At 39.9% G+C, this 25,953-nt stretch overlaps 1 protein-coding gene across 10 annotated transcripts; it reads right to left on the reverse strand.

The window, feature by feature from the left end:
• Window positions 1-312: 312 nt before the first annotated feature.
• On the reverse strand, window positions 313-25,953 carry LOC148844106 (Pentatricopeptide repeat (PPR) superfamily protein). Of its 10 annotated transcripts, none has more exons than XM_088956632.1 (6): window positions 21,871-25,953; window positions 21,513-21,614; window positions 20,638-20,849; window positions 2,545-2,697; window positions 1,842-1,966; window positions 313-740 (listed from the first exon to the last, which is right to left on the reverse strand). In XM_088956632.1, the coding sequence occupies exon 1, from the start codon at window positions 25,685-25,687 to the stop codon at window positions 22,409-22,411; it is 3,279 nt and encodes a 1,092-aa protein (XP_088812758.1). In that variant the 5' UTR covers window positions 25,688-25,953; the 3' UTR covers window positions 313-740; window positions 1,842-1,966; window positions 2,545-2,697; window positions 20,638-20,849; window positions 21,513-21,614; window positions 21,871-22,408. The 10 variants fall into 10 exon arrangements, with proteins under 10 accessions (XP_088812758.1, XP_088812766.1, XP_088812765.1 ...); XM_088956640.1 differs by having other exon boundaries at window positions 2,618-2,697; window positions 20,638-20,698; window positions 21,871-25,889; XM_088956639.1 differs by having other exon boundaries at window positions 20,638-20,698; window positions 21,871-25,889.

Genomic DNA, 25,953 nt, shown 5'->3' on the forward strand with positions numbered 1-25,953 from the left:
GAGAGGTCAGTTTAAGTCCCAACTATCCTCTGAACCATGGTCTGATCAAATATAACCCCTGTAAGGGCATACTAGGAAGCCATCGGCACGATACATACAGGCCGATACGTGTCAATACTTTGAACATTGATCTAACACTTTTTGCCCACATACCCAAGAAAGAAAAAAAGGACTATTTTTTGCCACTTTCATAAAATATTTAATGATTTTAATGGGAAGTCCAAGGTAGGGGTCAGCATATCCTTGACGAATTAAAGTTGACATACATAAATGTGCAACTATGTCATGCAAAAAATATACAAAAAAGGCAAATTTTTAAATCCAAGTATGATCACCTTCCTTCAACTTGAATAAGCTGGAGATACAAAATTACAAACCATAAGTTTGGTGACCAATGTTTCAAATATTTGATACAAAAATATGGCTTATGGAAACAGGTAGACCACAACAGTAATACAACCAAAAACACAGAAGGGCTTTATAGTGCCCGAGGTGCAGATGAAGCAAGTCACAAATTTTTGAAAAAAAAATCAAAACATATATATACATATGTAACCCATGATCAAAAAAGGGCATGGCTTGAAGTGGGGAGAAATGATTTAAGAGTCCATAATTTAACAATGGATACTGCACCGAACAGAGCATTATGGCAGAAGCAGGAATCATGTGACCAACCAACCCCATGCAATTGGGACAAGGCTTGGTTGAGTTGAGCCGAATACTCAAATATATACAAAAACCTGTAATAAATAACTACTTATTAGCTCAAATCAAAATATATAAGCATAATATACAAAGCAAATTCAAAATGAAAGTAAAAACAAATAAATGCGGATTGCGTCAAAGTACTTTTAGGCAGTCAACAATTTAAGCGTGTGAAACCCTCAATATATATGATTATCTCCTAGCTGCATGCCTGCATCACTTCAAATGGCTAGTTTGATGTTAAACATCTTACATGCCCAACCCTAGGAGATTGAGCTATTTATGGAGGTCAAGGACCAATAAGCTGCAACCCCAAACAAGCCCATGCGGGAGTTAGGGGGCAAAGTTCCAACCTGATTTCTTGGCCCATAAATATAAGGGGTGGTTTTGTCACTTAGATCTTATGGAGGCCAAGGGCCAATAAGCAGCAATCCCAAACAAGCACATGCGGGAGTTAGGGGGCAATGTTCCGACCAGATTTCGTGGCCCATAATATAAGGGGTTGGTTTTGTCACTTCAGTTTATTCTATTTTAGGGCTAGGATCAGTTTGGGGCATCTTTTTTTATTTTTTTATTTTTTATTTTTACTTTTTCAGTTGAAATTTTGCTATTTGAGATCCTATCTGCAACAACTAGGGCTTCAAGTATTCACAAGGTCTTTGTTTTTGTTTTGAAAGTTGACAGATCATTACCAGTGCACAAACACCAATAAAATTATTTTAGAAGTTAATAGACCATAAAATTAACAAAATGCAAACTTATACAAGGCATACGCCTAGGTGCACTAGGCACGCATGGTTTCACTTTCACCTAGGTTCCAAGCAATTGGGTGTGCCTGAGGTGCACCTTTTAAAGCGCTGTCTGAAACAGCAATCAGAATGAAACCCATATCTAGCAGCAATTTAGAACTTGCCAATCATTTTTTCCGGTAGTCTCAAAATGGAAAATTTTCCTGGTTTTGGGACATATCCGCCCAAGCATGTTGCACCGACTTTTGGGGGAAAAACATGAAGAACATCAAATTACTGTCCAGACATTAATCAAACAAATAAATTTTGCATAAGAAACAGAAATTAAGCAAATGTCAATATGAAGATAAACATTTAGGCAATCAAGAAAATGAAACTGTAGCCTACCTGTCTTCATATCTGAGATCTTCTGCTGATAAATTCCAGTGTATTTGAAGTCAAACAAACAGACCCATGATCAATGAAAATAGACAACAAAACCCTGAAATCACCCATCTCCAACTCCTCTTGCTCTGAAAAAACTGAAGTGTTAATATAAGAAACCTGATTACAGAAGATTGCTAATACAAATGAAACAACAAAAGGATATTTCGAAGAAAACAAAGAAGGTACATGAAAGTAAATGCAGAGAAAGAAAACTTTGTTATAGAGAGATGATAGCTCTCTTTTCCTCTTTCTATTTCTGAGAGAGAAAGTGAGTGAATGAGAAACAGTGTTAGAATAGTAGAGCTGAAAGGGGGGAGGGGGGCTAAGAGAGTTGCAGACTTACATGGAAAATAGGAAACCGAGAGTTGCAGCATCAAAAATTAAACTGCAAAACCCTAGCCACTACTCAATGGGTACCCTTGACCCAACCTAACCTAACCCATTTTAATTGAGCCAATGGTTCGCTCATGCATATTCAACTTGCATCTTAAGATGGATGGTTTATAAAATGGATGGGTTGGGTAGGTCAGGTAGGTTGGATAGGTTGGGTCAGAAATTGCCACCCCTATGTGAGACTAATAATGCCTTTTGTTTACTTCACTTTTTTTTATTTTCTTTTTCTGGTCTTTCTTCCACTTTGGAAAGGGGGCACAATGAGGGTTACCCTTTCTTCTTCAGGCTGTTCACTAGTTCACGATTGATGCTGTTGCCAGAGTTGGTTGAAGCAGCAACCTCACCTGTTGGTTGGAGTGCGGTGGGAGAACAGGGGACACACTGGCATTGTGGTTGCATGCAGGAAGCTGGGAACTGGTAGACCCTGTTTTTAACACAGATGTAAATCAGTCCTCTAATATCAAGATTAAACTTAGTGATTAGCAGAATAGAACAGATCTGAATAACTGTATAAGAGAGGAAGATGGCGAAGAAAAGAGGTAAGAGAAGAAGTCGAATTAATCAACCTTCTCCTCTAAACCTATTTTATTAATCTCTAAAATATTGATGATGACAAGTATACCCTTAAGTGGGTGGCCAGCTTGGCAGTTACATAAAGAAAATAAAATAAGAACAAATAACAAGCCCATCAACATAAAATAACGGATATCACACGAAAGGCTGTTAGGGCCCATTTGGCCCAGTCTCTTTACACTCCCCCTCAAGCTGAGCATAGATGTCAATCATGCCCAGCTTGCTTATATAGTGTGTCAATTTCCCCCTGGGAACTCCCTTAGTCAAGATATCAGTCAGTTGCTCTTCTGATGTGATAAATGGTAAGCAAACTTCTCCTTAAGAGACTCTTTCCCTTATGAAATGCCTATCAACCTCAATGTGCTTAGTTCTGTCATGTTGAACACGATTATGTGCAATGTTGATAGCAGCTTGGTTGTCACAATAGAGCATCATTGGTTTCTCGTAGCCCACCCCCAATTCCTCTAGAAGGGATTGTAGCCATAGTAATTCTGACACAGCATGAGCCATTGCCCTGTATTCTGCTTCAGTTGAGGATCTAGCAACTACTGATTGTTTCTTACTCCTCCAAGACACGACATTCCTAGCAACCAAAGCACAATAACTAGAGATGGACTTTCTGTCATCAATATATCCTGCCCAATCTGCATTAGTAAAGGCTTATAGCTTCATGTGACCATGCTTAGCAAATAGAATACCTTTCCCTGGAGTACCTTTCAAGTAGCACAGAACCCTTTCTGTAGCAGCTAGATGAGTATCTCTGGGAGAATGCATAAACTGACTGATAACACTGACTGTATAGGAAATATCTGGCGGAGTCATGCAAAGGTATAACAACTTCCCAAGCAGTCTTTGAAACACTCCCTTGTCAGACAAAAGTTCACCATTTGTGGCAAAAAGCTTATGATTAGGATCAATGGGAGCGGAGATGAGTTTTGCTCCAAGTTTACCAGTTTCAGCAAGAAGATCAAGGACATATTTGCGCTGAGATATGAATATACCATCCTTAGAGCGAGCAACTTCAATGCCCAGGAAATACCGAAGACCTCCCAAATCTTTGATTTCAAATTCAGAGTTGAGAAGTGCTTTTAGTTTACTGGCCTCTTCAATGTCATTACCCGTGACCACAATATCATCAACATAAACAATCAAGAAAGTCACCAAAGAGGCATTTCTCTTCAAGAACAGTGTATGATCAGATTGTGTTTGAATGTAGCCAAAAGAGACAAGAACAGCCCGAAATCTCTCAAGCCAAGCCCGAGGAGATTGTTTGAGACCATAAATAGATTTGTGTAGTTTACACACCTTGCCTTTCATTTCTTTCCCATACACTCCTGGAGGTAGAGACATATAGACCTCTTCATGCAGTTCTCCATTCAAGAAGGCATTTTTAACATTGAACTGGTGTAGGGGCCAGTCAAAAGTAGCTGCTAGAAAAAGTAAAACCCTAACTGAAGTCATCTTAGCTATAGGAGCAAATGTCTCAAGATAGTCAATGCCGTACATTTGGGTGTAACCCTTAGCAACCAACCGAGCCTTAAACCTCTCAACAGAGCCATTAGAGTGATATTTAATAGTAAGCACCCACTTACAACCCACTGATTCCTTCCCTTCCGGCAAGTCCACAATATCCCAGGTATGATTCTTATGCAATGCATCAAGTTCGGTCATCATAGCTTCCCTCCATTCAGCTTGAGATAAGCTTCCGGTACAGGCCTGGGTATCACATGGGAAGAAACAAAGGCAAGAAAAGAGTAGTAGGAAGGGGAGATAAGGCTGTAAGATAAGTGTTTGGAGATACAATGGGTTGTACACTTCTGCTTGCCCTTGCGAAGAGCAATAGGAAGATCAAGGTCTAGAACAGTCTGAGATGGGTCAGTAGAGGGCTGACCTGTTTCCTCAAGAATGATGGGAGTGGCAAGATGCTCTTTTGAAGGAGTGGAAACAACCTGCACATGTCTGAATCTCTACCTTTGGTACCACCTTTGGAGAGCAGGAGCAGAAGCAGGAGGGGGAGCAGGGACATCAGGGGTAGGTCCAGTGAAAGAGGTGGACACCCCATGATCGGACTCACATGGGATGGGAAGAGGAACAGCTGGAGACATAGCAAAGTACTCATCAGATTTCTCCCCCTCAGGAGGATTACTGAAGAAGGGCGTCAACTCTGCAAAGGTGACATCCCGAGATACAAAGCGGGTGCCACGAACTGGATCAAAACAGCAATAACCCTTCTGTGTGGAGGCATATCCCAGAAACACACACTTATGAACCTTAGGTTCAAACTTGTGCCTTTGGTGACTATGAATATGCACATAGCAAGTACACCCAAACACATGGAGAGGAAGAGAAAAGAGATCATCATCCGGGAAGAGAAGACTAAAAGGGGTTTAAAAGCCAAGGACCCGGGAGGGCATACGGTTTATCAAAAAGGTAGCAATAAGAATAGCATCTCCCCAAAACTTCACAAGAACATGGGATGCAAATAAGAGGGATCTAACAACCTCAACCACATGCTTGTTCTTTCTTTCTGCCACCCCATTTTGTTGTGGACTATAGGAACAAGAACTTTGATGAATAACCCCAAAAGTTTCAAGATAGGTGGAGAGGGTTCTCTCAAAATACTCCTTAGCATTTTTAGAGCGGAATATTTTGATACGGGTATTAAACTGGGTGAGGATAAGGTTCATGAAAATTTTTCACAATAGCTGGTACTTCATCCCTGGATTTCATGAGATAAATCCAAGTGTAACGTGAATAATCATCAATAAAAAGGATAAAGTACCTGTAACCCCCCATGGTTGGCATGTGATATGGCCCCCACACATCTAAGGAGAAAATGATCTTTTATTGCTAATTGAATAGGAATGTCTACAATGCTTTGCCAGCTCACATGATTCACAATGAAGACTCGATAAAGACACTCCTTTAAACATATCTAGGAACAGATGACTCAAAGCAGAAAATGACAAGTGACCAAACCGAAAATGACATAACAAAATTTTGTTAACAGACTCTGACACAACTGACTCTAAGGCAACTCCATGAGGTGGTCCCAAAGCTTGATCTAGTGTTTCCAGCAAGTATATTCCGTTCGCCTCATGGCCACTCCCAATCATCCTTCGAGACTACAAGTCCTGAAAAACACGATGAGTGGGAAAGAAAGTTATGCTACAATTCATTGACTTTGTTAAGCTACTAACAGATAAGAGGTTTGTGTTAAGCTTAGGGACATGAATAACAGAAGATAAGAACAGGGTGTCAGAGGTCTTTATATCACCTTTACCAGAGATGGGGACAAGGGACCCATCGGCAAGGGATATTTTCTCTTTCCCAGAGAGGAGGTGATATGAGCAAAACAGGTTAGATAGGCTGGTCATATGGTCTGATGCACCGGAATCAATAATCCAAGGGATTTTATGATTACCTGAAGCTGAAGTATGATTCGCAGAAGCACGAGTACTTGAGTGAGCAAAAGCCGATGAAGATGATGTATTGTTGGAAGGGTGAGTTGAAGAAACTGTAGCTTCCAGGTGATTTAGGAGCCTCTCATACTTCTCAAAATCCAGCTTCATTGCAGCCAACTGCTCAATAGTTGATTTTTCTTCGCTTTCCTTACTTCCCCCTTCAGGCATTGTAGCAGCATTAGCAGTCTTGGATTTTCCCACCTGACTGCCCTTCTTAGGGTTATTATTGTTCTTAAACCTATCGGAAGAAGTTCAGAATGAAGCTTCCAACAGGTGTCCTTTGTATGTCGTGGTTTCTTGCAATATTCATACATCTTCTCTCTTTTCTCAGTAGGGCCCTTCGGTTTCATTCCTACATGTGCAAAATGTTCTGTAGATGGACTCTACAACTGCACCTGCCGCCTACTCTCCTCACTACTTATCATAGCATATGCCTGTGAAAGAGTAACCTCATCCCTGGCCAAAATGTTTTGTCTGATAATATCAAACTCAAGGTTGAGTCCAGTGAGAAACTCAAGCACCCTATTTCTCTCCACTAGTTTTCTATACATTTCAGCATCCTTTTTACTCTCCCACACCACCGTCTCCATAACATCAATTTCCTGCCATAGGGATTTTAGTATAGAGTAGTAGATTGCCACACTCTTCTCCCCCTGTCTCAGGTTCTTCACATCACTTTTCAATTTGTATGCTCTAGCTACATTCAGTTTCTGTGAATAGGTCTCAGTTACACTGTCCCATATCTCCTTAACCGAAGACATCTAGAGATAGTGTTGGCTTATATGGGGTTGCATAGAGTTGACTAACCATCCTATAACAGTATAGTTCTCTTGCATCCATCTTTCAAATTCAAGGTCTGTCTCTTCGGGTTTCACCTTGCTGCCTGTGAGACACCCGAGTTTTCCTCTACTACAAATACAAATTTTTATAGACTGTGCCCAAGCAAGATAGTTTGTCCCATCTAACTTAATTGTGATAACACCAGTCAAAACGGAATCAACTGAAGCAAGTCCAGAAACTGGCACCTGCTTGAATTCACTTCCATATGCCTCCATTAATCAAACGGAAATCAAAGAACATAAAATTTTGACTAGGTAAACTTACTTGAAGTCAAACCAAAACCCGTACAGCAGATGGGAGGAAGAGAGAAGACATTGCCGCACCCACCAGACTAACCCAAACTCTTCCAAACCTGAACCGCCCTCCTTTAGCAGTCACAAGACACCTTCCAAGCACAGAGCGCCGCACCCAAGCTTCACCTTTCCTGGTAACCTCAAAAATCTCTAGTCGGCTAGGGTTTTGGGCAGTAGAAAACAGCATCACTTCTTGGCAAAATCTGGCAAGAATTAAACTCTCCAAACCCTTCTACCAACTAGGCAAGTGATTCTCTATACTATAGAGAACCTATCTCTCCATACACTCTTGATTTTAGAGTGTACAGGAACAAAGAAAAAAGAAGGAAGAGGAACTAAACCTGCTCTGATACCAAGATGTAAATCAGTCATCTAATATCAAGACTAAACTTAGTGATTAGCAGAATAGAACAGATCTGAATAACTATATAAGAGAGGAAGATGGCGAAGAAAAGAGGTAAGAGAAGAAAAAGTCGAATTAATCACCCTTCTCTAACCCTATTTTAATCTCTAAAATGTTGATGATGACAAGTATACCCTTAAGTGGGCGGCCAGCTTGGCAGTTACATAAAGAAAATAAAATAAGAAAAGTAACAGGCCCATCAACATAAAATAAAGGATATCACACGAAAGGCTGTTAGGGCCCATTCGGCCCAGTCTCTTTAGAAACACTAATTCACATGTTAAACCAAAGAAGGATTCAGCTGCTTCACATGTTATTAGTCTCATACACATGGACTACTGTACAGGTTTGCGAAACAGGCATCACGCAATGATTGTGTACAGAAGATCCAAACTTATAGCAAGGCATACATAGACATTTTTTGGGATAGGTAGAAAAATGGTATAGTACAGTGAGTGAATATACATAGTAGACATGAGAGACAAAACAACCTACCTCTCTCCTAACTCCACCCTTCTCTTACAATTGTGCCCAGAACGGAACTTGTCGTCCTACCCCTTGTTTTGCTAGAGTATCAGCAAAAGAGTTAGTGCTTTGCTTGCACCAGCTGAATGATACTTCCATGTCCCTAGCCAATCCATTTTTTACTCATTTGCTATTAAAAATAACTAAAATATGACCAAAAACTATCCAATGTTTTCAACCTGTCGTTGATCAATTACTCAGACTGATCAACCTATCACTTTTAACCCCCTGCTGTTTACTTGCAAAAAATGTTTACTCAGTCAATGACCTGGTGAGCCAACCAATTGAACTACTAAACCATTTAAGTCTACAGGTCATGTGTTAGACATAAATTCTCCTTTTGCACTTCTTTTTTTTTTATCCATTTCCATCATTAATAACAATAATTCTCATTTATCACACTTGTTTTGTTGAATATGATTTCTCATTTCTCATTTGCAAAATTGGAGTTAGCTGTATGAAAAGCACAGATGTGATTTCTGAACCACCTCTGCAGGCACAATTGACTGTTGAAAGATTTCAGGTCAAGAAAGCAACCTGGGGTTGTCCTTAAGATTTGAAGATGGACAAGATACCTGTAAGACTAAAACCCCTGAGAACCCTTTACTTGCATGAACATCTGGCTTCACATTGAAGCAGAAGTGGTTGAGGGTTCAAGGCCCTTGAAACCCTGCCTTATATAGACATCTGATTACAGTATAAGTTCATAGGTGCACTTCTGCTTGTGAATATCAGACCAATACTAAGTCAATACCACTAAATTTCCCATGGAAAAATATCCCACTCAAACATGAATCATCTTGACACTCCATTGTTACAAAACAGGCCTATTTTGTAAATTGGAACGTAGTGGCAAAAATAGGGATGACTTCTGCATGCTTCTTCTATTTGGGTTAGATGGATTTCATGATGGACAGACTGTGATTGTTGTCTTCAGGTTATGAAATGCCAGGTAACCTAAGTCTTTGGCTCGAATGATGGATTAATTTCTTGGCTATATTTATATCCCATAAGGGAAGCTTGAGTCCTTAGTTAAGTAAGTTTTCTCACTTTTCTTTGTATCCCTTTTCAAAATAATTAAGTTTTCTTTCCATCTATTCATTGTCATCATTTAAGCCTTATCCCAACTATATGGGATTAGCTACATGAATCCTGTTTTGCTATTCCACTCCATTTAGGGGCACAAAAGGACAATTCAGGATCCAATGACCATAAGAGTTTGGCGAAAGTTTTAATGCTGGCTCCCTACTTGACACAGCCCTCCTTTATCTGGGCATGGAACTAGTGGTGCAAGACAAGCTCACATTGGTGGAGCTTTTCTTTTATCTGTTACTGATTAAAAAATAGTGGATTGGTTTATCTAGACAAGAGACTGAAACCAAGAAACATATATTTTATTAGATGATCTTTTCTTCTCTCTTTTTGTTTTAGTAATCTTTCTTATAAAAAATATTTTAGTAAACTTTTTCTTTTGCTCATGAGTAAATATGAAAGAAATATACATTTGTACAAATTGCAATACTGAGTGCATTACTTGTTTATCTACAAACTGCTACTCAGTACTCTCAAGTCATCCATGCAAATTATTTGTTGTAGTTACAAATTTTTCACTTGCATCTATTTGCAGGTCTTTTATCTTGGTTGTCAACTCTAGACCCATTATTGTGTGCAAAGGTATTGGAAGACCTAAACTTAATGGCTATGGCATCCCTACACACTCGGGGAGAATGGGGCATGCTTTTTTTTTATAAGTAAAAGATTCTTTAAAATTTCATTAAATCAGAAAAAATAAGCAACTGTTACAATCTTCCCCAAATGGACGCACGAGATGCAGCCTCACTTATAAAGAAAAGACAGCACAAGAATTACAACTGAGCCCAAAACAATTGATACCTAGTTACCCCCTTCTTAGCAAATGAATCAGCCATAGCATTTGCCTCCCTTCCCACCCATTGTATAATCAAGTTCATCTGTTATTTTAACCATTTGAATCTCTTCATTTTGTCTCGATAGCACCATATCACTGAATCCGGGTCTTTTACCCATCCCACCACCACCTTGGAATCCCCTTCAGTCACCAGGTTTTCCAAGTTCATCTCTTTTGCAATCTAAACAACTTGTAGGACTGCAAATAGTTCAGCCCTTATAGAGTCTCCATTCCTCACCGGTCCTAAAAAAAGTGCTATCAGATTCCCTTCCCAATCTCTTATAACTCCTCCAATTCCAGAAGGACCTGGACTGCCTTGGCTACTTCCATCAAAATTTAATTTCAAAAAACCTTCACTAGGAGGTGCCCATAACAACCTTATTTTTGTCTTCTGTAACCAGAAGCCACTGATACCCAATTCCTCCAAATATCATCAAAGGAGAACTGTCTAAAGAGATCCAAAGTAAGTATCCAATGTATAACTCTAGTCAAAACACAATCCATAATTTCTTGTTTGCTTCTCTGCTTTTGTAGGAAGATCCTAGCATTTCTTTCCTCCCATAAGGTCCAAATCACTGCTGCTCTGGTGCATCTCCACATTATTCGTCCCCTTGTCTTTGGCCACACAAAGGTAGCTAGATCAAACAGCATCTTAATCTCCGTTGGCATGTTCCACCTACACCCATACAAAGAGAAAAACCACTCCCAAATATCTGCAGCAAAGGAACAAGAGATTAATAAGTGGTAACAAGATTCACCATCTGATTTACATAGAGTGCACTAGTTCAAGAAAATACACAAAAACGAGCTCTTCTTTTGTAGGTCCAGAGTGTTAACTTTCCCATAAGCCACTTCCCAACGAAAAAGCCTTAATTTTTTGAGGAATCAGTTGGCACCAAACTTCCTTAGTAGGAAAGGAAAGAGGGATAGAGAACTGGCAAAGAGCACTAAAAAAAGAGGCACAGGAAAAGAGACCTTTAGGACTTGGACACCAAACCATTTTGTCTGGTTTAGGAGGCTCTAAGCAAACTCTTTCAAGAAGCAACAACAACTCTGACAGACAGGCAACTTCTTCATCCCTCAATCTCCTTCGAAACCCAAAATCCCAATTATGACCTAGAGGCAAAATAGGAGGTGCTAGAAAAATTGAGAGACTCTCATTTTTATACAAGGAGATAGAATATAAAGGAAACAAGTCCTTTAGAGGCTGGTCCCCCAACCAGATGTCTTCCCAAAAGCAAATTAAGTTACCTGAACAAGCATCATACCTGATAAACCTGAAGAAATGAAGAAAAATGTTGTGGATTGCTTTCCAAGGTGCTACCAAAGAGGCCCGAAATGATACACCAGCATCCCAACCACTCTCCAATCTCCCATGAATACTGCCCACCACCTCATGCCACAAGCCATCCCTCTCTAAAGGTCATCCCCATAACCACTTCCCTAATAGAGCCATATTCTTCTTTCTCACATTCTCAATTCTTAAGCCACCCTCTTTCTTGCTTTTACACACAAGCTCCCATTTAATTAGGTGATCTTTTTTAGACTCTCCCAGCTGCCAACGAAAACCCCTCATGATTAGAGTGATCCTACCTCCCAACAAAATATAATTCCTTTTCCAAGCCGCCAATCTCTTCCCACATCTTTCTACGATTGGGTTCCAGAATCTACTTTCCTTAGGGTTGGCACCTAAAGGAAGGCCTAAATAAGTCAACAGCCACAAGGTGATGGAACACTCTAAGCAACCCACTACCAAGTTTAAATTATCGCCCCCTATGTTAACCCTTGCTACACAACTCTTACCCAAGTTGATTTTCAGATTTGAGATCCCATTAAACTTCTTGATTAATTATGTTCATCTCCTCACCCTCCTAATATCACCCCTTCACAAAAAATTATGATGTCTGCAAATTGGAGGTGAGTAATTGGAACACTATTTCTGCCCACTCTCCAACCCCTAATCTCATCTTCCCTATCAACTTTAGAGAGGAGTCAACTAAAACATTGGCCACTAAAGTAAAGAGAAAGATGAGAGAGGATCCCCTTGCCTTAGTCCTCTACAAGCTGGGAAGAAGTCTTTAACCACTCTATTAACAATGATAGAGAAGTGACAAGTCCAAATACAGCCAAACACCCAAATGACATTATCTCTCCCCAAAGCCACGTTGATGTATCACCTCTAGTAAAAATTTCTATTCCACCAATCATATGCTTTTTCTAGATCCAATTTGCAAACAAAACCTTCCTACCCAAATTTCTTCAATTCCTCTAAAATTTCATTGGCTATTAGGATCTGATTGATTATTTGTTTCCCTTGAACAAAAGCTCCTTGAAACTGACTTATGAGAGAGGGCGGTACCACTTTAATCCTCAAAGACAAGACCTTAGCAATTATTTTGCAAATACTGGCCATCAAACTAATGGATCAAAAATCCTTGGGTTGTCTCGCATCAGGTTTTTTTTGGAGTTAGGGCTAGAAAAGTTGCATTAACTCCAAGACTAACAACATGTGTATTCGAGAATTCTTTGAAGACTTCTGTTACAGCAGTTGTTTCAACAGTTCGAACTAGTGGAGAATGAAGGATAGAGAGAGAGAAGAAGAAGAAGAAGAAGAAGAAGAAGAAGAAGAAACAATCAAACTTAGCAAGCTAAACCCTACTAGTCGACCATAATATGAATTATGGATTCTAATTAGTGTACAAAGACTAAGCTGCCCCCACTTAAGTATGGGACAGGATGACTACAGAAGTAATATTAGGACTGCCACATAAGCATATAACTTAAACAGAATGAAAAGACTAATCTACCCATATTCGACCAACTCTAACACTCCCCCTCAAGCTGGAGAATATGTCATATAATCTCAGCTTGTTACATATATAGTTCACCCTCCTTGAGCTCAAACCTTTTGTACACAAATCTGCCCACTGATCACCTGAGCCCACATGTTCTGTGCTTATCTCTCCAATAAGGACTTTCTCCCTCACAAAATGGCAATCAATCTCTATGTGCTTTCTTCTCTCATGAAAAATAGGATTAGATGAAATGCAAATTGCAGCTTGATTATCACAGTACAATCTCATAGGTCTGTCCATTGAGAATCCAATTTCTTGTAGGAGGTTTTTCGGCCATACTAATTCACATGTAGTGTGTGCCATGTCTCTGTATTCGACTTCAGCACTACTCCTTACCACAACGGTCTGCTTCTTACTCTTCCATGTCACCAGATTTCCTCCAAGAAATGTGCAGTAACCTGTAGTAGATCTTCTATCCGACACTGAGCCTGCCCAATCTACATCTGTATACTCAACTACCTCAAGTCTTCCTCCTGGTTTGTATAATAACCTGCGGCCTAGAGCTCCCTTCAGATACCTTACAATTCTAAGAACTGCATCCCAGTGAGGTATCCAGGGGTTTTGCATAAATTGGCTCACCACACTAACAACAAAAGAGATGTCTGGTCTTGTGATAATTAGATAGTTCAGCTTCCCCACTAACCGTCTATATCTTCCAGGATCATCAAATATTTCACCTATATCACTGCCCAACTTAGCATTTGGTTCCATGGGAGTTTCAACCAGTTTCGCACCTAACAGCCCTGTTTCATCCAACAGATCAAGGACTTTTTTTTTTGGCACAGGTTTACACCTTGTATTGACCTGGCAACTCTATACCCAAGAAATACTTCAACTTCCCAATGTCTTTTGTTTGAAAATGGTCTTGCAGAAAGGCCTTTATTTTGTCAATCCCCAATCTGTTACTACCAGTTATGACAATATCATCCACAGAGACTACTAATAAAATCTTTTCGGCTTCAAAATCATGGCTAAACACTGAGTGGTCAACCTAACATTGGTTTTTATTTTTTTGATAAATGAGAGTAGTTTTATTAATTCAAAAAATAGCAGTACATTCAGCCTAGGAAGAGGCACGAGGTGTTACCTCCCCATAGGACTGAGTCATAAACACTATACAAACACAAGCCTAAAGCACACTTACAAAGTGGCCCAAAACAGATCTCCCCTTGACACCCCTTGCTTGGCCAAAGAATCAGCCATTGCATTTGCTGATCTGTTGACCCACTGAAACCTGACTGACATATTCCTTGTTAGCCATTTAACTTTCTTTAATAAATCCCTGTAGCCCCAACAAGCTGTCTCTGGACTTGTTAACCAGCCCACTACTACCTTGGAATCCCCTTCTACTATCAAATTATTCACTCCAAGTTGACTGGCCATCTGTATACCTTGTACCGCTACTAGCATCTCTACCCTTACAGAATCACCAACACCCATTGGTCCTGAAAATAAAGACAACATATTGCTATCTTTGTCTCTCAGAATCCCTCCTATTCCAGATGGCCCTGGGTTACCTTGGCAGCTACCATCAAAATTCAGTTTTACCACTCCATCCAGTGGGGGTTCCCATTCAGCTTGTGATTTGTTCTTTGTGGAGACTATAGAAGCCACTGCTGCCTAGTTTCTCCTTAAGTCATCAAAGGAGTAATCTGCCAACAAGTGTGAAGATTTCAGCCACGAGACTATCCTTGTCATTATGCAATCCTTGATTTCAACAAGACTTCTTTCCTTTTCTTGAAATATTCTAGCATTTCTCTCCTTCCCATAAAGTCCACCACATTGTTTCATTCCAAAATTCACCACTTCACTAAACTTTCCAAACCAAGCACGAGGAGATTGTTTCAACCCATAAATTGCCTTTTTCAGTCTACACACCTTACCATCCTCCCCCTAAGCAACAAATCCAGGTGGTTACTCCATATATACCTCCTCCATAAGGTCACCATGGAGGGAGGCATTTTTAATGCCAAGTTGAAATAAGGGCCAATGATACATAACTACCAAGGAAATTAAGGCGCGGACTGAGCCAATCTTTGCCACAGGAGAGGTCTCCATACAGTCCACCCCATATAACTAAGAATAACCTTTAGCAACAATTCGGGCCTTCAAACACTCCACACTGCCATCTGGAAAGTATTTAACAGTATACACCCATTTACAACCCACAACATGCTTACCTAGAGGAAGAGTAGTGAGCTCCCACGTGTGAGTATGCTGAAGATCAGAGAGTTCCTCCTCCATTGCTTGACGCCACCAGGGTGAAGTAAGGGCCTCCTAGACATCCTTAGGTATAGATATAGAGGACAATAGAGAAACAAACTGGCGATGTGAAGTGGAAAGGTGAGAGACCGAAAGAAAATTGGAAATGGGATGTAGGGTACAACTGCATTTACCTTTCCGTAAAGCATTGGGAAAATCAAGCTCTAAAGGTTCTGGGACAGGGGCAACAATAGGATCCGCAGACAAGGTAGAAGTCAGAGGAGGTGCCGATGTCTGTCGATGAGTATCCAGATTGGTGGTCATTCAGTAGGAATCTGCACTGGTGGAGGTGAAGGTTCAGCCCCAACGGGAACAACTAGAACAGGATCACTAACTGGAAGAGGAAGAGGAAGCAATGGTGGAGATGGAGGTACTTCAGGTCCCGAGAAGAACGAGACGAACTCAAAAAATGTGACATCAAGATAGACATAGAACTTCTAAGTGATGGGATTGTAACACTTGTACCCTTTTTGGGTCTAAGAGTAGCCAAGAAAGATATGCTTAATAGAGCGTGCATCTAGCTTGTCTAAACCAGGACTCAGATTGTGAACAAAGCACACAACCAAAGACCCGAGGTGTTAATAGAAAGGGGGACAAGGTGGGGAATAAAATAGAAAAGGGAGACTAACCATGAAGGACCAGGAGGGCATCCGATTAATAAGGAAACAAGCAGTAAGCACAGTGTCACTCCAAAATCGTTTAGGAACATTCATATGATGAAGAATAGACCGAGCAATTTCAAGGAGATGACGGTTCTTTCGTTCAGCCACCCCATTTTGTTGAGGGGTGGGATGCACATGAAGTTTGATACCATGTTATAGCAATTGTTTCAACAGTTCGAACCAATAGAGAATGAAGGAGAGAGAAGAAGCAATCGAACTTAGCAGGCTAGACCCTACTAGTCGACCATAATATGAATTAGGAATTCTAATTAGTGTACAAAGACTAAACTGCCCCCACTTAAGTATGGGATAGGATGACAACAAAAGTAATATTAGGACTACCACATAAGCATATAACTTAAACAGAATGAAAAGACTATTCTACCCTTATTCGACCAACTCTAACAACTTCAAATAAATCATCTTTCACCACTTCCCAATAATCCTGATAAAAAGCTATTGTAAAACCATCCAGACCTGGTGCTTTAGATTTGTCCATAGAAAAAACTGCCCTTTTTATTTCTTCTTCCTCAAAATCCCTTTCTAGCCACCTTGCTGCCTCCTCTTCTAATAAAGGCCACTCTAACCCTTCTATGTTCAATCTTTCTCCCAATGGCCTTCTATACAAGGATTTGAAATGGTATAAAAAGATCCTGGCTATCTCATCTTGGTTAGAGGTCACTTCCCCATTTACTTCCAGCCTAGACACAAAATTCTTGTGCCTTCTACCATTGGCCATCGCATGAAAAAAATTTGTATTTCCATCCCCTTCCTTGATCCATTTATGTCTTGACTTTTGTCTCCAGCAGATTTCCTCCCTATTGATGATTTCTTCCAAATCCTTTTTCAACTTCCCTCTCAACTCCCTATCTTCCACAGTAAGGTTTCTCTCCCTCTCCATTTCATCCACTTCTTCAATCTTAGAAATTAGGGTCAATTTCCTTTCTTCTGTCCTTCCAAAATGTTCCTTATTCCACTCCTTTATTTTAGATCTCAATCTTTGCAATTTTTTGTGGAATTTTATTCCCTCCCATCTTACCCTCCCTAAGATCCTCCTTCACCATTCCTCCACTTTGCGAACTAATTCTGGGTGTGTCAATCACATATTTCCAAATCTAAAGGGTGAAGGACCATGCAAGAAAGATTCCAAACCTAATCTATTGGGGTGGTGGTCTAAGGTGACTTTAGGCAAAGCTCTAAAAACCAAACCTTCCCAATGATCTTCCCACCCTCCATTGAATACAAACCTATCTAGTTTTGAACACAACGGATTTTCCTAAAAGTTGAACCAAGTGAACCTGGCGTGAACCTGGCTTGCAAGAAAAGAATTTCCTTCAATTCACATGTCTATGAATTCATTAAATCTTCTCATGCCGGTGGTGATTGATTGTAGGGGGTGGAAGTTTCACTGGAAAACCTTATCACATTGAAATCCCCTCCCAAACACCATGCACATTGAAATCCCCAAATTGAAGACATTCTTCCCACATTTCATTCCTCTCTCTATAATTGTTTGGACCATATACATTAGTTAATACCCAAGTAAATCCATCCTCCACATTCTTGAAGTTTACTGATACTAAAAATCTGCCAATTAGCTCCTCAACTGATTCCAACACTTCATCCTTCCACATAGTCATTATACCCCGACTCCCCCCAAGATGGAACCTCAATCCATCTTATACCCCATGATGTCGATATACTCCTGCTCCATCTTCTATCCAATTCTGCTAGTTTAGTCTCATGCATCATCACAACATCCAGATTCTCTCTTTTTAATAAATCCTTTATTACCCTCCTTTTTCGTGTACTCAATCTTCTTACATTCCAACTGATTATTCTCATTCTTTCACCTTTGAGTTAAACCCTCTTTCTCTCTCACTACCCTATTTCGACTGTTTCCTTCTCCCTCTCCTCCCACTAAACTCAATATCACCCTCCACATCAGAAATTAATCTCTCAACTTCTGATTTTTTCTTCTTCCCTTTTTTCCTTTTTTTCCTTTTTTCTTCACCCTTCCTAGAGTACATTTTCATCTTCCAACAGCCTTCCACCTTGTGAGCCTTTTGACTGTGTCCTCTCCTACAGCTGAGTTATTCGTATCTTCCTCCTTTTCCTTTTCTATCTCCGCTTCTCTCTTTTATTCCTTATCGGCTTCTTGATTATTCTCCTCAGTTAATTTTTTTCATTCTTTTGAGGTCCTTTCCTGCTTCTCCCTTCCTTACTTCTGCTCCCAAAACTCCCCCTTCTTCTGCTACCCTTCCAGTTAGGCTTGTTGTTACGCCCCTTCCTTTCCTCTCAACTCTTTGGGCTGGGAAACCGGTGTATCTGTTTCAGGCAGAGAACACACATCAGTAAATCAAAACTGAATTGATGTATTTATCTAGGTCTGGAGCGGGTGTAGCAAGATTCAAGGAATCAGAAGGGGAAGAACCCCGGTTGGCGATCAAGGCATCAGACCTATACCGTACCATAGGCAAATGCAAACCTTTTCAAGGAATCAGTGGGAACAGGATCAGTTTCAACTCTGTCCGCAGCAGAAGCCTTTTCCAGCACGCCCTTTTCTGTTCCCTCAAATGCAAACCTTCCTGATATCATCTTGTCTTACTTCCTGTGATCCTTGTCCCTTCTGAGATCTTGGGGGTAGATTCCTTGTAATAGGATCAGAGGCAACCTGCTCAACTTTGACTAAGCATACTGCCGGCCCGACTTCCTTTGTTACCCATTCAAGGGCATGATTGTCTTCTTTTCTTCCAGGAACAATTCTTCTGTGTTGAAGCTTTCTGCTTCATTCAAATCGATCCTCACATTTTGTTCGATGCTACCAATGCTCGAGTATTCAGAGGACTCTGAGTTGCAGTCTGAATTGCAATCACTGCTTCCATCATCGAAATCTGAGTCTTCATCTTGGCATTGCTCCTTTCCTTTGCTACTGCATCTGTCAAATCTAGGGTTATGCTTTTCAGGAGATGCAACCCTCTTCCCTTTGCCAGGTACCCATTGCATCAAGCTTTGCCGCCCCATCGTTGCATAACGGCTTCCTTGGGTCCCTGACTTGATCAAGGAAGACAATGATAGACAAATTTTATTGTCTATCTTCAAGCCTACTTTTGAAATCACGTACCCCTTAATATGGTCATGTGCTGAGTCTTTTTGAGGCCCATGAGTTGGGCCCAGCTTCAGATCCGAAAGTAATTCATCTATGCACCTCAAAGGGACAAGACTAGGCCCAGTTTTAATCGTCACATGGTCACTTAAAGTGACACAAACCATGTTTGATCCAGTAGGTTCAGTCTGGTTCACGGTTGAACCACCTAAAGGTTGACCCATAAATTTTGAAAATGGGCCTGCTTCCCATGTCGAGCTCCACCAGTCAGTTCCTCAGCGTAAGACTTGCCATGCATCAAATCTCCAATCCTAGACTGTTCATTTCCTTCCCTGCGCCCTTGCTTTTTCCACTACCCAGAACTTGTTTTTTTTTTTTTTGATAAATAGAACTTGTTTTGCCGTTTTAGAGTAATTTCCAATTGCAGTACTTCCAACCACTTAGCTTTTGCCATGTAGGAACTCTTCTTCAAACCTTTCGTCTTCCTCCCTTCTAGCAGCTCTCCACAACACAGCTTCAATGGAAGTTGTCAACCAGACTGAGTACACCAGTTAATCATCTGAAACTAATATTTTCCTTGGGATTTCCTTAGGTCTGACCATGCTCAAGCAAATAGCTGCCGAGTGAAGGTCTATTGCAAATGATATATTGTTATATTGCAAGAATGGAGGCATGCTTACAAATGACATATATTGTTTTGAGAACACAAATGGCTACTATCCCCATGATGTGCTATTGAATGGAATAAATATCGGTGGAAAAATCAATCCTGCTGCAAGCCGCATGTCTAACTGTTATACTGGCTCAGTTTGGTTTAGATATGTGAAACCTTTAAGTGTTTAGATTCTTAATGTCCAGGGGTGGCCATAAATTGGATTGATAAATGTTAACCTGATTCCATGTCTAAACAATACCAAGGTCAGTGGATGTAAAGAATAGTTGTGGTGTGTGGTCTTTTCACTAAGCTTTACCATTGGAGGTTCAGAAAAAGAAATTTCAGCACTTTGCCACCATCACACGATCAAACAACTATGTTTTTGAACATTATAATTTTCACAAAAAAAAAAAATAAAAAAGCATGTCTTCAAAACTAGTTTCCTGGTCTTAGCATCCCATACAGAAAAAAAAAAAAAATACCAAGCTGGTAGACAATCAAACTATACAAGAATAAACTCCTACCTATAGCACATTGTCATTGTTTCTCCCCTCTGCTCTTGAACTCCCAAGTGTAATAAAGCATGAATTAATGGAACAAAATTTCCATGCATTTCTTTTTTTTTTTCTTTTTTTGGAGACAGATAAGGTTTCCATGCATTTCAAACTTTACCGCAGACCATTAAGAGATTCAACACCACAGGTTAATCACATTTGTAGGAAATTTCATTTTGAGCACAATAGTAGACACAAGAATATAGCCATAAGCAATTACAGAACAAGGTACAAAGCAAGCTTACCTTGGTCAGCAAGAGATTGAGTAAATAGGGACCACAAACTTCTATCTCCAGGCTGTTTCTCCTGTTCAAAAGTGATGATCAGCATTTGGATGGCAGTGGGATTGGTTTGTTATGATGACAGCAAGTGACTGGGAGGGGGAAGATTGAGGGAGCCAGAGATTGAGGAAGAAACAGGGGAGGAAGTGACTGGTTTCTCTTCTCGAGCTACTGTCCTGAGAAAAGAAAGAAACCCTTTTCCTTGGTTAAGATTTGTGAAAAGGAATATATATTAAAAATATAAGTATTACCCTTCATTGCTCACATCCATTAAAGTATGGGAATGGATGACAAAACATGGCACACTAAGATGGTGTTTAGTTAGCATAGGCTGACCACACTAGGCAGCCAAAATTTTCCCAGGGTCCTGGTACGTGTAGACTGCATATTGACCTAAACTTTGGCTTTTTGCTCTGTTTGGTTTTGTTTTACACAAGGTAGCTGCTCTTAAACTCAAGCCATGTTCTTATGCTTGTCAGCCCAAGATTTTACCATTGCACCAACCAAATGTCCCTTAGGATAAGGTATTCAAATCCCCCCATCTAGGATCTCTCTCTTTTTCACTAATAAATCTAAAGGCGGCCACCCTTCCACATGGAATGAAGTTTGGTGTTTAAAAAAAAAAAAACTGACTATAAACTGACACAAGCTCCTTAGAGGAATTTGTTATACAGGAGATTCAAAAAGAACTTAATAAACTTGTAACAGTGACAGCAATGAAAGATGACAGCTAAATTAAACCAACACAAACTCATTATGGGGAATTTGCTTTTGTCAAAAAAAGATTAATATCTTTGAATATTGATATCAGACCATCCAGAATTGTTGTGGGAACTTACACTATAATCCTTCACCAGTACTCTCCAAGACAACATGGATCACTCCTGTAGCTTCCATCAAAATCATCTATACTTCTGAAGTCTACAGCAATAGTCTCTTCCCTGCCAAGTGGCAACCAACAGACTATAAATAGAATGGTTGAAGTATTAAAGAACAACTTAAAAAAACAACACCACCATTTAGCCCTTTTTTTGGGCTTGAGGAAAAAGAATGCATACATGTACACAAACATATTATGCACAAAATTCCATGGTTCACTAAATCCAACACTCCACTATGTAACATGTAATAGTTGCATGAAATTAATCTAGATTTTACAAGTCCAAAGTCAAGTTTAAGGAGGTATAATATACATACCCATAGGAGGTACCAGCAGGGTCCATGCCTCAAATGCCAAAGAATCAAGAGAAAGCTATATAACTTGGCTCCAACAGATGATACTCATCTAGTAATCAATCAACAACTCTTTTCCAAATTTGAAAGCATTTCTTTTGCAATCTTGTCGGCCTTTTGTATTTCTCCTTTTGAATATAGTGATGCAATTATGGAATATTGATCGTGGAAATCATAAAAGAGGGATTCTTCGATGAAATTTTCATGACTTTCCACCAAACCATCTATTTTCCCCACCATGTACAACCCAACATCCAAATCGGTTGCATGTGAAGAGGTCAAAGGCTTGGAGGTAACAGAATTACCCACTTCATTTAGGACTGTGATGGCTTCTTGGATTCTTCCTTGCTCACACAAAAGGACAAGAACATGTGCTATTGACTCTGCTTTGATCTCACTACCCATTCTGTTTATCAACTCCATGACAGATTGGGTCTGAAGCATCTCTCTCAAGATGCTCCTAGCCTCCCGCTCCAACAGGTGATACTCATCTAGTAATCAATCAACAACTCTTTTCCAAATTTGAAAGCATTTCTTTTGCAATCTTGTTGGCCTTTTGTATTTCTCCTTTTGAATATAGTGATGCAATTATGGAATATTGATCGTGGAAATCATAACAGAGGGATTCTTCGATGAAATTTTCATGACTTTCCACCAAACCATCTATTTTCCCCACCATGTACAACCCAACATCCAAATCAGTTGCATGTGAAGAGGTCAAAGGCTTGGAGGTAACAGAATTACCCACTTCATTTAGGACTGTGATGGCTTCTTGGATTCTTCCTTGCTCACACAAAAGGACAAGAACATGTGCTATTGACTCTGCTTTGATCTCACTACCCATTCTGTTTATCAACTCCATGACAGATTGGGTCTGAAGCATCTCTCTCAAGATGCTCCTAGCCTCCTCCATCCTTCCCTTTGTGCAGAGTCCTTTCATTAAATAAATAAAACCCAGAAAATCAGGCGATATCCCTTTCCTTTTGTATTCATAGAAGAACCCAAGGGCCCCTTCCATGTCCCCGTTCCGGCAATAGCCATTGATTAAGGCACTAATAGTAAATGCATCTGGTTTAATGATACTTCTTTCTAAATCAAGAAGAAGCTTTAAGGATTCATCCATTGATCCAAATTTGCAATACCCATCAATTAATGAGTTATAAACACGTGAATTTGGAGTAAAACCATTAAGAATCATTCTCTCAAACAACTTCTTGGCATCTAATAGAAACCCTTCTTTACATAAAGCAACAATAAGTGTAGAATATGTGATATCAGTAGGAACCACATTGATTTCCTCTAATGAGTTAAATAGTCTAAAAGCTTCAACCAGACATCCCTGCTGACACAACCCATTTAGCACCGAGTTGTAGGTGACAATAGTAGGAGTAATTCCCTTCTTCTTCATGATAAGACAGAGATCCAAGGCCCTTCTGAGAAAGCCACCCTTGCATAGTCTATCAACTACTTTATTATAAGTGAACACATCAAAAACTATTTGACTTCCTCTGGCTTCTGCAATAATATTATATGCATCTAAAATTTTCCCCTTCTTTATGAGTGTTTCAATCATTGTAATCGGAATGCTGATATATATATGTTTCTCTTCTATCTTTTCAAGAAACCGAAGGGCTTTGCTCACATCCTTCTTACACAAGTAACAAATAAGTATCTCATATATGCTCAGCTTTGAAAGCCCGTATTCTTTAATATAGGAATTCAAAATCCCTGGAGTAAATAGTGTATCTCCTTTCGCAAAAAGCTCTTTGAGGATCACATTGTAACACTTATCTGTAATACTAGAACCTTTCCTCCTCAAAACCATGTACACATCTAACGCAGATTCAAAATATCCTCTCTTGCACAAGAAGTGAATAGCATCAGCACATACCATATTATGTATCCCAGTATTTAAGAACTCAATCCCATTAAGGAACTTCAGAACTCCCGTTGCATTTCTTTCCTTAAACGTTGATCTGATCAACATCATATAAATACCTCTGTCAGGCACCAGAGCTTTCTCAATGAGTTCAAAAAATACCTTAATTGCCATATCTACCATACCATTCTGACAGAGACCACAAAGAATACAATAGTAGCATACAACACCAGAAGCCAGAGAAGTTGTCCTGTATGCATCAAATATTTCAAGTGCCTCGCTGAGCCTTCCTACTTTACAACATCCATCAATCATCACACAAAACGTAACAGAATCAGGCTGCAAACCCATATCTGGCAACCCTTTAAATATCATATAAGCTTCTTCCATTGCCCCCGTCATAAATAATGCCTTAATAAGTACATTACACATGACAATATCCATACAAACTTCGGCTTCTTCCAATCTTCTTTTGGTTTCCAAGATCCCCGCTAAATTATTTTCTTCAATGTATCCATGCAACAATGTGCTGTATGTAACGTTATCAGCAAATATACTTTTCGAAATCTCATCTGCTTCCAATGTCCTCCCAGCTTTGCACAAACCATTAATCAAAGTATTGTAAGTGACAATTCCTGTTTTAATACCTTTATTCTCCATTTCCTCAAGCAAGCAAAACACCTGATCAAAATCCCCTATCCTGCAGAGGCCATCAATCAATGTTGAATATGTTATTTCGTCTACTTTAAACCCTAAATCTTCCACCTTCCTAAACACATTGAATGCTTCTTCCAATTTCCCCCTCTTGCAAAGCCCCCACATGACTGCTGTATATGTGACCAGATTAGGTTTTAGGCCATCTTTCTCCATCTCATTTAAGAAGCCAACTGCCTTTTCTACATCTCCTTCCTTAGAAAACCCGTCAATGAGAATAGTATAGCTAACTGTATCTGGCTTTATTCCATTTTCCACCATTAATTTATGCTTGCGAAATGCCTCCATTAAAATCCCTTCACTTAAGTATCCAGAGATCCAACTACTGTAAAATATGGCATCTAAAACTACTCCTTCTTTCTCCATCCTACAAAGAAGATATGAAACCTCCTGAATTTTACCCTCTTTACAAAGTGCACTTACAAGAGCAGTATAAGTTACAACATTAGGTCGAAAAGCTCCAATTTTTCCAGCATTCTCGTAAAACCTCAATGCAAGTTCGGGTTTTCCAATCTTACAAAACCCAGAAACTACCGAACTACAAATGAAATTATTCACCACGTATCTAACATTCCCATTTGTCATACTCTCCATGACTTCAATTGCTCTATCCATCTTACCCTGAGAGCTAAAACTGTGAATCAGCAAAGAAAAAGTTAAAGAAGAAGGTGAAATACCACGGTTTCGCAAGCAATCCTGCAGCAAATAGAAGGCTTTCTCTGGGTCCCTTGCATCTGTACAGAGGCCTCGAATTAGAGAATCCAAGAGCCACTTTTTGGGAAAAACTCCATGTTTCTCCATCTGAGCGACGAAATTCTCTGCTTCTTCGAGCCTCTTCTCATACAAAAGAGCCCGTGCCACAATACATTGAGTACGAGAGTTTCGGTTGATTCCGTTTGAATTCATTTGAGAAAAGAAGTGGAGAACAGATTCAAATCGGTGGTTTCTGGATAGAAAAATAAGGAAATGGTTTAGGGATTTGAGGGTGGGAATGAAACCAATTTTAAGGAGTGTTTGAAGAGGAGGGGTTTCCCAGAGGCTACGACAACTATACGAAGAAGAAGAAGAAGAACAGAAGCTTTTTATTGCAAAAAGGGAAGAACAAATAACTGATTTTGGAATTTGAAGGAAGAAAACTGCAGACTGAGGATCATGTCCCACAACTGCTCTTTTCATGGATGGCGTCATATCGATATCGAGAGCCTGAACGTAGAGATGGAAGAACCGGCCATCGAGTATAAACAGTAAAGAGAGTGATCTTCTATTCTTTACATTACCACTGCCGTTGCGCCAAGCTCCCACATCGACCGCCGGTGAACTGTGAAGAGGAACCACCGTTCTTCCCTCTTTCTTCCGTCACCAACACCTGTGAAAAACAGGCGCATTCGTGAATCCGCAGTGAACCAATAACCACGCCAGTTTTCACTCTTCAGCCGTTTGGCATACGCTCTGTC

The sequence above is a fragment of the Nelumbo lutea genome, chromosome 8 (assembly GCF_056320005.1).
Source record: "Nelumbo lutea isolate HS-2025 chromosome 8, American lotus-T2T, whole genome shotgun sequence".
Classification (NCBI taxonomy): domain Eukaryota; kingdom Viridiplantae; phylum Streptophyta; class Magnoliopsida; order Proteales; family Nelumbonaceae; genus Nelumbo; species Nelumbo lutea.